At 52.0% G+C, this 12,328-nt stretch overlaps 2 protein-coding genes across 5 annotated transcripts in view; one reads left to right on the top strand and one right to left on the bottom strand.

The window, feature by feature from the left end:
* The first annotated feature begins 106 nt into the window (after positions 1-106).
* On the top strand, positions 107-2,605 carry LOC137753516 (spermatogenesis-associated protein 2-like protein). The gene is made up of 2 exons (XM_068528782.1): positions 107-448; positions 1,061-2,605. The coding sequence occupies exons 1-2, from the start codon at positions 107-109 to the stop codon at positions 2,180-2,182; spliced, it is 1,464 nt and encodes a 487-aa protein (XP_068384883.1). The 3' UTR covers positions 2,183-2,605.
* A 5,591-nt stretch (positions 2,606-8,196) lies between these two features.
* Positions 8,197-12,328, bottom strand: part of TK2 (thymidine kinase 2) — a 28,909-nt gene continuing 24,777 nt past the window's right edge. For 2 of the 4 annotated variants that reach the window (XM_068528832.1, XM_068528834.1), the window contains 2 exons: positions 11,356-11,436; positions 8,197-10,240 (listed from right to left, as the gene is read on the bottom strand). In XM_068528832.1, the coding sequence (XP_068384933.1) occupies positions 10,142-10,240; positions 11,356-11,436 (180 nt within the window). In that variant the 3' untranslated portion in view covers positions 8,197-10,141. Of the gene's footprint in view, positions 10,241-10,881; positions 10,973-11,355; positions 11,437-12,328 lie in introns of those variants that run through there. The other 2 variants (XR_011071511.1, XM_068528833.1) reach the window with 2 other exon arrangements.

Below are 12,328 nucleotides of genomic sequence, written 5' to 3'. Positions count from 1 at the left end.
CTCGGCTTCCTGATTGAGCTGTGGGGCGGGACAGAGGCAGGCCAGCCTGGGCCTGGCCTGGGAGGCCCACAGGACTCTCGTCCACATCCAGTCTCTCGGAGCCGCCATGAGCCGGCCCCGACCCCCAGGCCCAGACGAGGATGCTCTTGAGACCCTCCTGGATGACCTCATCAGCTACTACCTGGACAGGGCAGGGGAGGGCCGGCTCGGGGTCTGCAGGCAAGCAGCTCTCACCTGCAGGGCCCAGCAGCTGCTGGTCACAGGGGTCCCTCCTCAGCTCTATCTGCCTGAGGATGTGGCCCCTGATCTGGGGACCACTCACTCCCAGGGGGCTCCCAGCTCTGCCCAGCACATCTGCCACAAACTGGTGCGGGCACTGGAGTTCCTAGAGCTGATCTCCATCAACCTACTCCTGTTTCCCTGGAGGAAGGAAATCAGGTCCCTGAAGGTAGGCACCGCCATGCCCCGGAGAGAGGGGGTCTCGGGGAGGGACCAGGGCTGTGCCTCTGGGGGGAACAGTGTGTCGTCTGTCATGCCCACTGACTTTGGTCCCATTTTACAGATGTAGAAACTGAGGGCTAAAGAGGTTAATGCAACTTATCTGTGGTCACCAGCTAATAAGCAGCCCAGACAGGACTCAAACTCAGGCAGTGCAGCTCCTAACCACTAGGATGTACTGCTTCTCTAAAGAGACAGCACCAAGGAGCTCACAAGAAACAAGGGAAAGATTTTGACTGTGGAAAGCCACTGGAAAGGTTTAATCTCTTCTAGCTCCAGGCCAGGATTGTTGGGCCGGAAGCCAGGACACCAGCTGGCTCAGTCATTCTCCTGCTGTGTGACTTGAGACAAAAGTCCTGCCTCTGGCCTCAGTGTGCCCTTCTGTAAAATGGGACAGGGGTGACATGACTGTGGGCTAGGTTTCCATTTGGACCCATGCCCTGGCCCACCTGCTTCTCAGGAGCCTCTGTGCCCTGGACATCAGCCCTTGGTCCTGCCTGGCCCCTCTCAGCTACTCTGCTGAGACGTGTCCCACTCTAACAAACAACTCTGTTTGTTCCAGACATACACAGGGAACTTTGTCTACTGGGTGCGGCCTGTGCTTTCTGAACACACACTGCAGACCATTCTGGGCAGGCTGGGCTACATGGCCACCTCCGAGGCCGAGTTTTCACTGGTCCAGGCCATCAGCGAGGAGGACACCAAGCAGATGGTGTTTGAGATCTTCCTGACGAGAGTCATGTGTGAGGCCGTTCTCGGAACCTCGGGCAGGCAGCTCCTCGGGCCGGGCAGAGAGAAAGTGGACGGGCCCCACTGCAGGCCGAGCTCAGAGAGAGGGCTGCTGAAGACCCACAAGGGCCTGAAGGAGGCCCAGTCAAGCCCAGGCCCCTCAGCGGGGGCAAGGACTGAGAGGGCCCTGGCTGAAAGCCCTGATGGTCAGCGCTCTCTGCCTGTGGCCTTTAGCCTGCCTGAGATCTCAATAGCCCCCAGCAGCCCCCTCACTGGCCCCCCGGTCTCCTTGGGGCCCCAGCGCCGTACCAGCACACGCTCGGACAGTGAGGAGTTCCTGACCTGCTACAGCGACCTTGTGCTGCACCAGACACCCTTGTTCCCCAGGGACCATCCCCTGAGCAGCCTGAAGGGAAAGCAACTCCAGAGCCCAGGCCTGGGGCCCAGCCCACCTCCAGGGGAGGCAACTGCCCCCGCAGGTAGCAGCAGCGAGCAGCCCCTGGTCCCCAGCGCAGCTCCTGAGAGCAAAGGGGTCACCTTTCCCGGCCAGCTCTGCCTGGTGCCAGGCCCCCAGTTGTCAGAGAATTCCTTGGACCCAAAGCCAGAAGCACAGCTGGAGTTGGCCACCCCTGGTACAGAAGCTGCACCTCCAAGTGCTTCCTCTGAGATGGATGAGCTCTGTGAGTACCTCGCCCACCTCCTCAGACCCCCAACTCCAGCAGGCCACCCCGGGGGCTCCCCTGGCCCAGGGGTTGAGGAGAATGGACAATCAGAGCCTCTCATGAGGCCAGAGCCAGCCGGTGAGGGTGGCAGCCCAGATGGTAGAATCACTCAGCTCTGGAGGTCTCCTCAGGTCCCCTCTCATGTACAAGAGCCCCCCAGTGCTCACTACGTCCCCCCGGAGGGGCTGGAGGTGCCAGGTGCCACACGAGGACACTACATGAGCAACAGCTGAGACTGTCACCCCTGAATGGCACAGGGGCAGACACCTGACTAAGCCAATTGCTCTTCTGCCAGGAAGGTGACACTTGGAGAGATGGTGGATCTGGGACCACAGTGGGGACAGCAGCCAAACCCACAGCTTGTCAGCCACAGGGACAAACCTGCTAATCCCAGCTGGTCTCAGGTCCCAACACTGCCACCTATAGACTGTGTGACTTTGGGCCACTCACTGCACCTCTCTGAGCCATGTTTCCTCATCTCAAAGTGGGTGTGGTGTCAGATCTACCTCACAGGAGGCTAAGAAGAGTTAATGAGGTGAGGTGTGCATAGTGCCGACCTCAGGGGGGCTTCCTGTCCCCTTCACATCCCAGCTCAGTGTGTGACCTTGGGAGAGTCATCCTGCATCTCTGAATAGCAGTTTCCCTCAGCATCCTTAAGGCACCTGTCACAGAGCAGATTAAAAGAGAGATGTGTAGACAACCAGACGTGTAATACACTCTTAATCTGTTTAGGGTCCTCTGTCAGCCTCCCTTTTCTCTCAGCCAACTTCAGGTTGACAGAGAGCAAGGCCACAGTTGGGAGCCCAGGGTCAGCTCAGAGGCCTGCTCTGCATCCAGGGTTGGGGGCTCCATCATCCGGGCTGCCTGGAGTGGGGGCACCTCCTCCACCAGCCTCTCCTGCCCCCACATATGCACACATGCATGCACACAAGTGGGTGTGTCCAGGAACGTACACACACACACACACACACACACACGGGCAGTCCTCATGGGGGCCCCAAGAGAAAGCCAAGACCCTCTCTATGGGGTGGCAGGTGGCACCTGCCCAGGGCCTGCCCCTCGGCTTTGCATCTGTGAAGTGGGGAAGCTTTGCATTCTGAGGGTGGTGGTAAAGGCCCCTTTTGGGCATACAGCAGGTGCTTAATAAATGTTGGCACCTGCCTTGCTGTCCCCAGAGCTGAGCATATGACCCCACCATTTTCAGTCCCCAAATCAAGGGGGACCACAGGTGGGAAGGATTTAAGGAGCATTGGCCCCGCCTCCCTCCCAATCAGACAGTTGGCCGGGCCCTACACAGGCTTTTCGAGACAAATCGGGAAGCAGTCTGCACTGGCAAGAGAGAGGCACTGGCCAGTCATCCATCCGTCCATCCATCCTTCCTCCCACCCACCCATGCCAATTACTCAGCACAGCACCCAGCAGTCGACACTCAGGCTGGTAAGCTGTCAGTGTCTGGAGCCAGTGAAGCGGGGGCCGGGGGCAGGGATGGTCAGAGCAGACCCTAGCCATAAGCCTCCATCCTGGGGAAGGAGAACATCAGGAACAGGCTGGGCTGGAGACACAGAGGGTCAGGAACCTCGGGAGAAGGGATGAAGCGGGAGGGGGTACGGACCTGGGAATCATGGCAACCAGGGCACCTAGTCCTGGGTCTGACCCGCAGCCCCTGACCATTTTTTATTCGTTATTTTCTGATCGTTAACATAATAAGCATGCTCAGTCCCAAACCACAACAGAACTTTTGTTCTCCCCGTGTTCCTGCCCCGCAGTGTTCCCCATCTACTTGAAAGCTGAGCCCAAGGTAGGAATCACTTTTGATTTCCCTTTCTCTCACATCCTTCATCCAACCATAGCTCTCTGTCACAACAAGGACCAAATCTGACCATGTCCCTCCTCCTTCCACAGAGGCCTGAGCCCCTCGACTGAGCTACCAAGGCCTGTCACTCAGATCCCGGGAGGACGCCAGCCCCCTTCCTGGTCTCCCAGCCTCTGCCCTCATCCTCCCGCAGTCAGCTCCATCCAGCTGCCGGAGGATCCTGTTAAAACCTATGTTCCATCATGACTTTCACTCTGTGGTGTTGGATTAGAATCAGAGGTATCAATATGAACTCATGGTTTTTAAATTATATATAGTTAGATACAGAAATATAGCTATGTGTGTGTATCAGTAGGTTAGTACACATACATGTGTTTCCTAACTCTGTCCCAAGAGTGGGCTTAGAAGCAGACACCCAGTAACAATGAGTACACCTGGCACTTAGATCTTGGTCTCTAAACATCACTCTCCAATACAAGGAACCAGAGATCCTAGTAGTTTATTCCAGGGATGAGCAGGTAAATATCACCAGTAATAAGATGCACGGACATCATACATCCTTTGATAAGATGCACTGAGGGAAGACACAGCATCTTTTTTTTTTTATGGTGGCATTCTTGCCAAAAATGTCTAACCTCACTCTAGCCATAAGAAAACACCAAACTCAAATTCTCTAACGGTGAGAAACCCAGCTCTCATAATCTACAGACTACTTATTTGTTCACTTCTAGTATATTGGTCGATTCTAGTATAGTTTCAGAACTGCTAAACATATCCCTGCGAGAAACACTTCTAATGACTATCTTTCAGCATTTATGTAAAATAATTTTTACCTTTACTCTTCTCGTATCCAATCAAGATACTGTTTTCCAAGGTTACTTCAGTAAGTTCTTTTCTTCCCAGCACCTTCAGTGTGGTTGTTACTCGTGATTCATCTGTTTGTATTCCATCTTCCGTTCCCCCTACGTCCTACTCCATCTTAACTATTTATTTATTTGGGGGGTGAGACATTACTATGGTTAGATTTATACAAAATGATATATTCACAGGAGTGTACTCCCCTCTCATCCCAGCAACCCTGATCCCATTTTTCCCTTCTTTCCAGCCTTTTCCCACCAATCTATTTAGTTGGGTTGCCTTTCCTGTACTTCCTATGCATCTATATATTTTTCTTAGGCTAGCATACTATAGATACTCATTTGGACACTGCTTTCTTCCCTTAACAGTGTGTCCTGGAAATCATATCACATCCATTCAGAGAGAGATCCTCCTTGTTCATCTTCACAGCTGTATACTACTCCATTGTGTGGATGTACCATAGTTTATTTAACCACTCTCTTGTATATGGGTCTTTAGGTTGTTTTCAATTATTCTGCAATTACAAGCAATGCTGCCATAAATAACCTTGTACATATATACACTTTCATGTCCTAGAAGTGGGGTTGCTGGATTGCAATGTAAGTACATATGTAGTGTGTCAGGTGTTACCCTATTTCCCTCCAGAAGGGGTATAAGAAATTTGCATGTCCAACAGTAACGTGTAAGAGTAACTGTTTCCCCACAGCCTCAACAACAGGATGTGTTTCGATATATATGTTCGTGTGTTTGCCAGTCTGGTAAGTATCTCAGTGTTCTTTTATTTGCTGTCTTAGTCTGTTTGCGCTGCTGTTAACAAAATACCACAGACTGGGTGGCTTATAAACAAAAGAAATTTATATCTCACGGTTCTGGAGGCTGCAAGTCCAAGATCCTGGTGCCAGCATGGCTGGGTTCTGGTGAAGGCCCTCTTCCAGATCGCAGACTGCCAACTTCCCCATGTCTTCACATGGTAGAAGGGACTAGGGAGCTCTGCGAGGTCTCTTTTATCAGAGCACTAATCCCATTCATGAGGGGTCCACCCTCATGACCTAATCACCCCCCCGCAAAAGTCCCACCTCCTCACGCCATCACCTTGGACATTAGGTTTTCAACATATGAATTTGGGGGAGACACAAATATTTAGATCATAGCATCTGCATTTCTCTAATTGAGTGAATTTGAGTATTTTTCTTATTTTTAAGGGCCATTTTTATAATCTTTTTTGTAAATTTTCTGTTTGGATATTTTTCTCATTTTTCTATTGGAGTTTTGGTTCTTTGTCCATTTTTAAGAATTCTTCATGAATATTAGCCCTTTGTGATATACATTGTGAATATTTTCTCCCACTTTGTCCACTGTCTTTTGACTTTGTTTCCACATGAGTTTTGTCATACACATTTTTTAGTCAGATTTATCAATCTTTTATTGTTCCTAGATTTTGAATTATAGTTACAAAGTTTTCCCTACATCAAGGTTTTAAAGAAGAATTCATTCTTCTAGTACTTGCATGGTTTCATTTTTTACATTTAGATCCCTAACCACTTGGAATTTATTCTTGGGTATGATGTGAGATATGGATCTATTTTTTTCTTTTTCCAAATGGCTACTCAGTCATCTCAGCACCATTTATTTAAAAATCCATCTTTACCCCCAATAATCATTGAGATGTCACCTCTATCATGTACTTGCATCTATTTCTGGGCTCTCTATTCTATTCCACTGGTCTACTTGTCTATTCATGCACCAGTACCATACTGTTTTAATTATAGAAGTTTTATAGTATGTTTCAACATCTGGATCCCCAAAGGTAAGATTTATTTAAAACTTAGCAATTGGTCCTGCTCTGGGCCCCTTCCACATGCCAGGCTGGTTATCCTCACGGCCCTAGGAAGTGAGCAATGCTCCCATTCAACAGATAAGACAGCCAACACTCATGAGAGGTTCAACAACATGCCAAGTTTTCTTGGAACTCCTGGATGTCCACTTCTAGAAAACATCAAGCTAAGAGAAGTGGTCCCCAAAGGGTGGTTCCTGGACCAGCAGACTCATCATTCCCTAGAAAGTCATTAGAAAACAAATTCTCAGGCCCATCCCAGATCTACTGAATTAGAAACTCTGGGGGTAGGCCCTGCAGTCCGTGTTTTAACACGCCCACCGGAGGACTCAGATGCTCTGAAGTTAGAGAACCATGAGCTAGAGCATCCCAAAGGACACAGAACCAGGAGTCATCAGCAGCTGCAGGCCCCCTAAAACAGTGCTTCCCAATGTGTGTTCCAAGGAACATTAGCACATCTGGAGATTGTTAATGTATATTCCCCAAATGGGAGGCTCTACTGTCAAGTGAGTTTGAGAGTCCCTGGCTAAAAAAAGTTTAGAAGGTGTTTTTATTGCAGGACTTCTTGACTTTATCTAGGCTAATGTACCTTGTGCATCTCAGAGAGAGTACCCAGGTGGTGTTTCCCAAATTTTCTGGACTACAGAACCCTCTTTTCTCAGAGCACCTATTACTATCTCCCAGGACACCTGTGTTCCACAGACCCCAGTCTTGGAGAAGAAAAAGCCAAAAAATGCAGAAATTCAAGAAAAGAGCAATAAATGCCAATGCCCATTCTGATTCCACAAGCTTGGCTTTCTCCTAGCTTCTGTTTAATGACAGCTTTTGCCAAGTTCACCATCTTACGGAAACTAGAGGAACACAGAGCTCACCCCAGCCTTAGGGGAGCCACAAGGTTGGGGTTATTAGGAAAAGAAAGCATGTGCCTGTGACCCTGGGGCCTCTGGTAAATAAGTAATCAACTGCCAAAGCCCAGAGACACTGGGCACAATATTATTGTTATTAGATTCTCAACAGTGGAGGGCTGACGTCTCCAAGAGCTTGTCAATTATTTTAATAACTGTAACTCTTCAGGGTGAAGAGGCCAAGGGGATGAGTGTTACTCATTCCGCAGATGTGTGAGCATTTGAAGTGAGCTCCCCCATCCGGCCCCAGGCTCTAGGAAAACGAGGGCGAAGCGGATTCCATAGCACCCAGGGGTAGACAGGTTTTGGAAACATCTCCTACCTGCTCTCAGAGCAATAAATACCTCAATCCTTCCTTCCACAGGTCAGATGGTGGGAGCCTGCGGGAGTCCCAGGAAGGGTCTCTGACTGATGCATTCCCCAGGCAGGGGGGCACATCTCATCTAGGTGAGGGGCTCAGGTGGAAAGGAAGAAAAGAGGCTGGAAGAGAAACAGAAAGGGAAAAACAAGCTGGGTGACAGCACTTCCCAGGGTCCATGTTTAGCAAGGGCCTGCCAAGCCCTGCCACGCTCCTCACAGCCATTCCTGGGAGTCCCTGGGGAGTGCCTCCCTCTGCTGGAGGAACTGGGCCCCGTGCCTACCACGTGCCATCTGCCCTTTCCCTGCCCTGGTTCTCAGCAGTGTTCATAACTGCTCTGTGACCCCTGCCACCACCAGCCCTGCCTGCCACATGGGGGAGAGCAACCCTTGGTGGGCTAGGCTCCAGCCATTTCCTATGACATCTCTGGGCCGGGAGATTTTTGCGACAAGCCCCAGCCACTGTGGGTACATATAGCATCCTCTCCAAGATGCCGGGGTGGGAGGACAGAGAGCTCTTATGGACCTGGACATCCCGTTAGGAACACAGTGTTTAAAAATTAAAACATTACCCTGCTGGTACAAGGATGCTGCAGGGACCTAGAATCACTGGCATAGGAAGCACTCCAAAATTATCACCAGGTTTTAAGTGAAGGATTTATTGGCTATCACAGAGCAAGATTTTTTTTTTTTTTTTAAATCACATTTCCCCCAAAACAGATGCTCAAATTGAGGGGAAATTGGACTGTTTGTTTGCAAAGGCCCAAAGATGGTCCCGGCATGTCTAGATGCCTGGAAGCAGAGGCGCTGCCTCCCCCAGGTTTCTGGTCCATCACCAACAACTGGGCTGAGAGACACATCCCCACCGGGCTCCCGCCCTCACCCTGTGCACATGGCCCAGGAGTCAGTCCAGCCAGAAAGGGCCGGAAGCCAGAGTGCTGCCCTCCTAGCGCTGCCTCTGGGCCCGGGCCACCAGGGGCACCTCTCACCTATGTAGCGTCAGAGAATTGCGTGCACAGGAGCCACACTCACACAGAGGCTGGGACGAGGCCTTCCAACCTTCAGGTACACCAACCACCACTCGGGAGAGGCCAAGGCCTGTTTCCCTAAGTTCATAATCAATCCTTCCCCGTGTCTGCAAACAGCCTTCTGGAAGCTCTCCCCACCCACCTCCAAAATTCAGGAGCTCTAGTGCTCCAAGAGCCTTTGCTTGCCAGCCCCAACTTTCCTGCCCAGACTGTCCCCGAAGAGAAAGTTCTTCCTTTCTCTTGCTTCCTACTTGACTCAGGAGACAGCCGTGCCTTCAGTGCATTGTTACAGCTGAGCGGAGCTAAGATATTCTCTGAACTAATAAAGATGGTTCATGCCCTAGGGCCCATGGTGTCCCTTTGGATGGAAAAACATTTCAAAGAGACGTAAGGCCACTGTGTCTCTCCCCTGGGCCACAAACTCCCAGGAATTCCAAGGGTGAAGCTCTTCACACAAGGCCACTATGGAGGAAGGGAGCCTCAGAAGCCAGGCTGGCAGCCCCTTGCCCCAGCACAGCACTGGGCACACCAGCCTGGCGCCACAGGCCATTGCCCTGCCGGGGAATCAGCAGCAGCTCAAGCAGGACCTTCGTCACCAAGAAGACCGAGCACCATTCAGGAGCCAAACCATGATTCTTCTGAGGATGGGGAAGTCCCGATGACGAGGTGGTAAGTACCACATCAGCCTCATGTTAGTGAATCACTGAACACTGGGCTCGAGCCAAATACCTCACAATTTTGTGAAAGTCTAGAAATGCTAACTGTCCTCAGGAGCTGCTCAAATCAGGAGAAAATGATGATGCTGGCTGCATGCACCGCTGCCCCCGCTACCCACACACACACACACACACACACTCCCACGCACGTGCGGGGCTCTCCAGCAGGGAAGGCAGGGTTCTTGGGATGAGGCAGCCTGGGGCAAGAGATTGATCGTTTGGGAGTCACCGAAAGTCTGAATGGTGCTGACTCCACTGTCACTGGCTGTGTGACCCCGGGGAGTCCCTTAGCCTGTCTGAGCTTCAACTTCCTCCCCTGGGGTGTAAGACCGCTACCTCGCCCTCGAGGATGGTCTGAAGGGCTAGAGACCATGAGCCCAGGGTCAGTCAGGTGGCTCTTCCCTAACTTAGAGGAATCCAGAGGTGGGAAACCACCGGGAGAAGCACCGGGGGAATGCAAGGCTGCGACACCAAAGGGCCGCGACAAACCCAATGGTCCCATCATGTCATTTACCCACGAGGGCCAGAATCCCAGGATAAAGACACTGGTAAAGGAGAGAAGACCATTAGGAAGACAAATGTGCCCAGATAGAAAGCCCTCCCGAGAGTGGATTGTTCCAAATTGCTCGTGAGAGCTAACTTGGCAGCAGCGGGCATTTCTCTGGCATGATCTTCCCCGTCCTATGGACCAAGCTTCCGATCCTCTGGAATTAGTATTCGGTGCCGGTTTTGTTCAAAGAGTTCTAACATTTTCTCCATGTCGTGGTCAGCCTCAATCACCTGGAAATTAAACACACAGGTCACAGGGCTGCCCTTGACCTCAACATCATCCTCCCTTCACTGATGAAGAGATAGAGACGGGGGCAGGCAGAATGAGGCAGGGAGAGGCAGGGAAGCCCAAGGTCACAGGCAGAGAAAAAGGAAGGTTAGGGCCAAACAGCTCCCGTTTCTAAGTCAATCCACATTCTCAACTATATTTTCACTTAAGAATCCACGATAGTCGTCCCTGCAGCAAGCTCATGAATGCTTTTTTTCTCATCATTTGATATCAACCATTTTTCTATAATGAGGGAAAAAAAATAAATTTTCTTTAAAAATCCAGTACAGTAATGTCTCACTTTCCAGCGTGAAGAGCCATGAGTACAGCGTTTGAGCAACCCAGACAGATGTCCCCAAGGCCACGCACACAAGTTTGTACACGGCCCTCCCTCAGATCCCACACTGTACACGCGTTCCTAACAGTCCGAGGGACCCGATGGCCTGCCTAAAGAAAGTCGGCAGCAGCGAATCAGAAAACGAGGGGACAAGGAAGTGGGGAAACATTAATGGGGCAGAAGCATCAACACAGTTAGAAATGGTGAGTGCCAGCAGGAGAAAGGAGGGTAAAAAGCAAACACGGGAATTCAAAGGCATTAGTAGTCTGGGGCAAACAGTCCTACACACCTCAGCACCTCCTAAGGGGGCATCATTGTGTGACAGACCAGAACAGCAACTGACGTTCCTTCAGATGCCCTGGGTCACCAAGAAAAGGTGCAATGAGGCTTTGGGCCTGCCACCCACTGGAGAAGGGACGGGCACGTCAGAAAGACCACCACCCTAAGCGGTTAAAGCCAAAACCCAGGTCCAGGGGCTCTGGCCATCCGGAACACTCCTTTGCTGACAATGCTGGATAAGTGAGATGCTACTGTGCCACCGGTGTAATGACACTGGGACAGGTCACCTTCTCCCAGGTCTGTCCAGCTCACTAAGGCTCAGTCCAGAACGGGGACTGTGAGACAGAGTCCCTTCCACCCTCCCCGCTTCCTTCTTTCAAATTCTCCAGCTGCAGAGTGACCGACATCCCCCGAGTCGCTCCTCCTTCTAGAAAAGTCTCCCGCCCTGTTAGGGGGGCTTACCAGAACAGGGGCCGCCACGGGGAAAAGGCTCCCTTTGATGAGCCACTCCTCGTACAGGTGGTGAATAGCATCCAGGTATTCCTGCCGGAGGGGGGAAAAATGCAAGGGCTGTCAGGAGGACGTAGGGAGCAGATCTCTCCCCCCCAAGGGGTCTCAGGGGCAGGTGAGGTGAATGTCAATGACCACAGGGCAGTGGCTTGGACTAAGGACCCGCAACAGCCACCCTGGCTCAGATGGACAATGATAAATGCGGCCAAGCACTCTGCCGGCCAGCCCACGTGTCCCAACAGTCAGAAGCGTCCCTCTGGCCACCCGCCCATCCCTCCAGCGCACTCTGCTCCACTGGCACTTTGGACGCATCCTCCCACCTGGCTGCTCTCGTTTCCTGCCACTTCTCCATCAGCAGGGCCTCTGTTCCTTCACGGGGGCCTGGGAAGCCTCTGAACCCTCCCTCTGGCCACCCGCCCATCCCTCCAGCGCACTCTGCTCCACTGGCACTTTGGACGCATCCTCCCACCTGGCTGCTCTCGTTTCCTGCCACTTCTCCATCAGCAGGGCCTCTGTTCCTTCACGGGGGCCTGGGAAGCCTCTGAACCTCCCTCTGTCCTTCCCACCAAGAGGACTGCGGCCCTCACTGGCCCAGGAGCCCCACTCGGCTGCTCTCACCCCAACAGACAACTTGTAACCTGTGGATCCTTGAAAGCTTAAGGGCCAACTTCAGAAGGAGGACAAGGTGAAACCCAAGGGAAAAGAGGCCCGGACCCGCCCCTAAGGCATCCACGCCTGTGCATCCGGTAGGACTGGACGGCACTCTCCCACAGGCAGGCCCGGGTGCTCTCAGCCGCCGGCAAACACCTCCTCAAGCAGCAATTTACTCCCAGCCCTGAGGCTCTCGGGTAAACCACACTGCTGCCTCTTTACCCACCACCGAGTTCTCCCTTGGCAACAACAGACTTGTCCTGGAGGCCTTGTC

This window comes from Eschrichtius robustus, chromosome 19 (genome assembly GCF_028021215.1).
Source record: "Eschrichtius robustus isolate mEscRob2 chromosome 19, mEscRob2.pri, whole genome shotgun sequence".
In the NCBI taxonomy this organism is placed as follows: domain Eukaryota; kingdom Metazoa; phylum Chordata; class Mammalia; order Artiodactyla; family Eschrichtiidae; genus Eschrichtius; species Eschrichtius robustus.
Note: the sequence above shows the minus strand (reverse complement) of the source record. Positions and strands in the feature narration are given on the sequence as shown.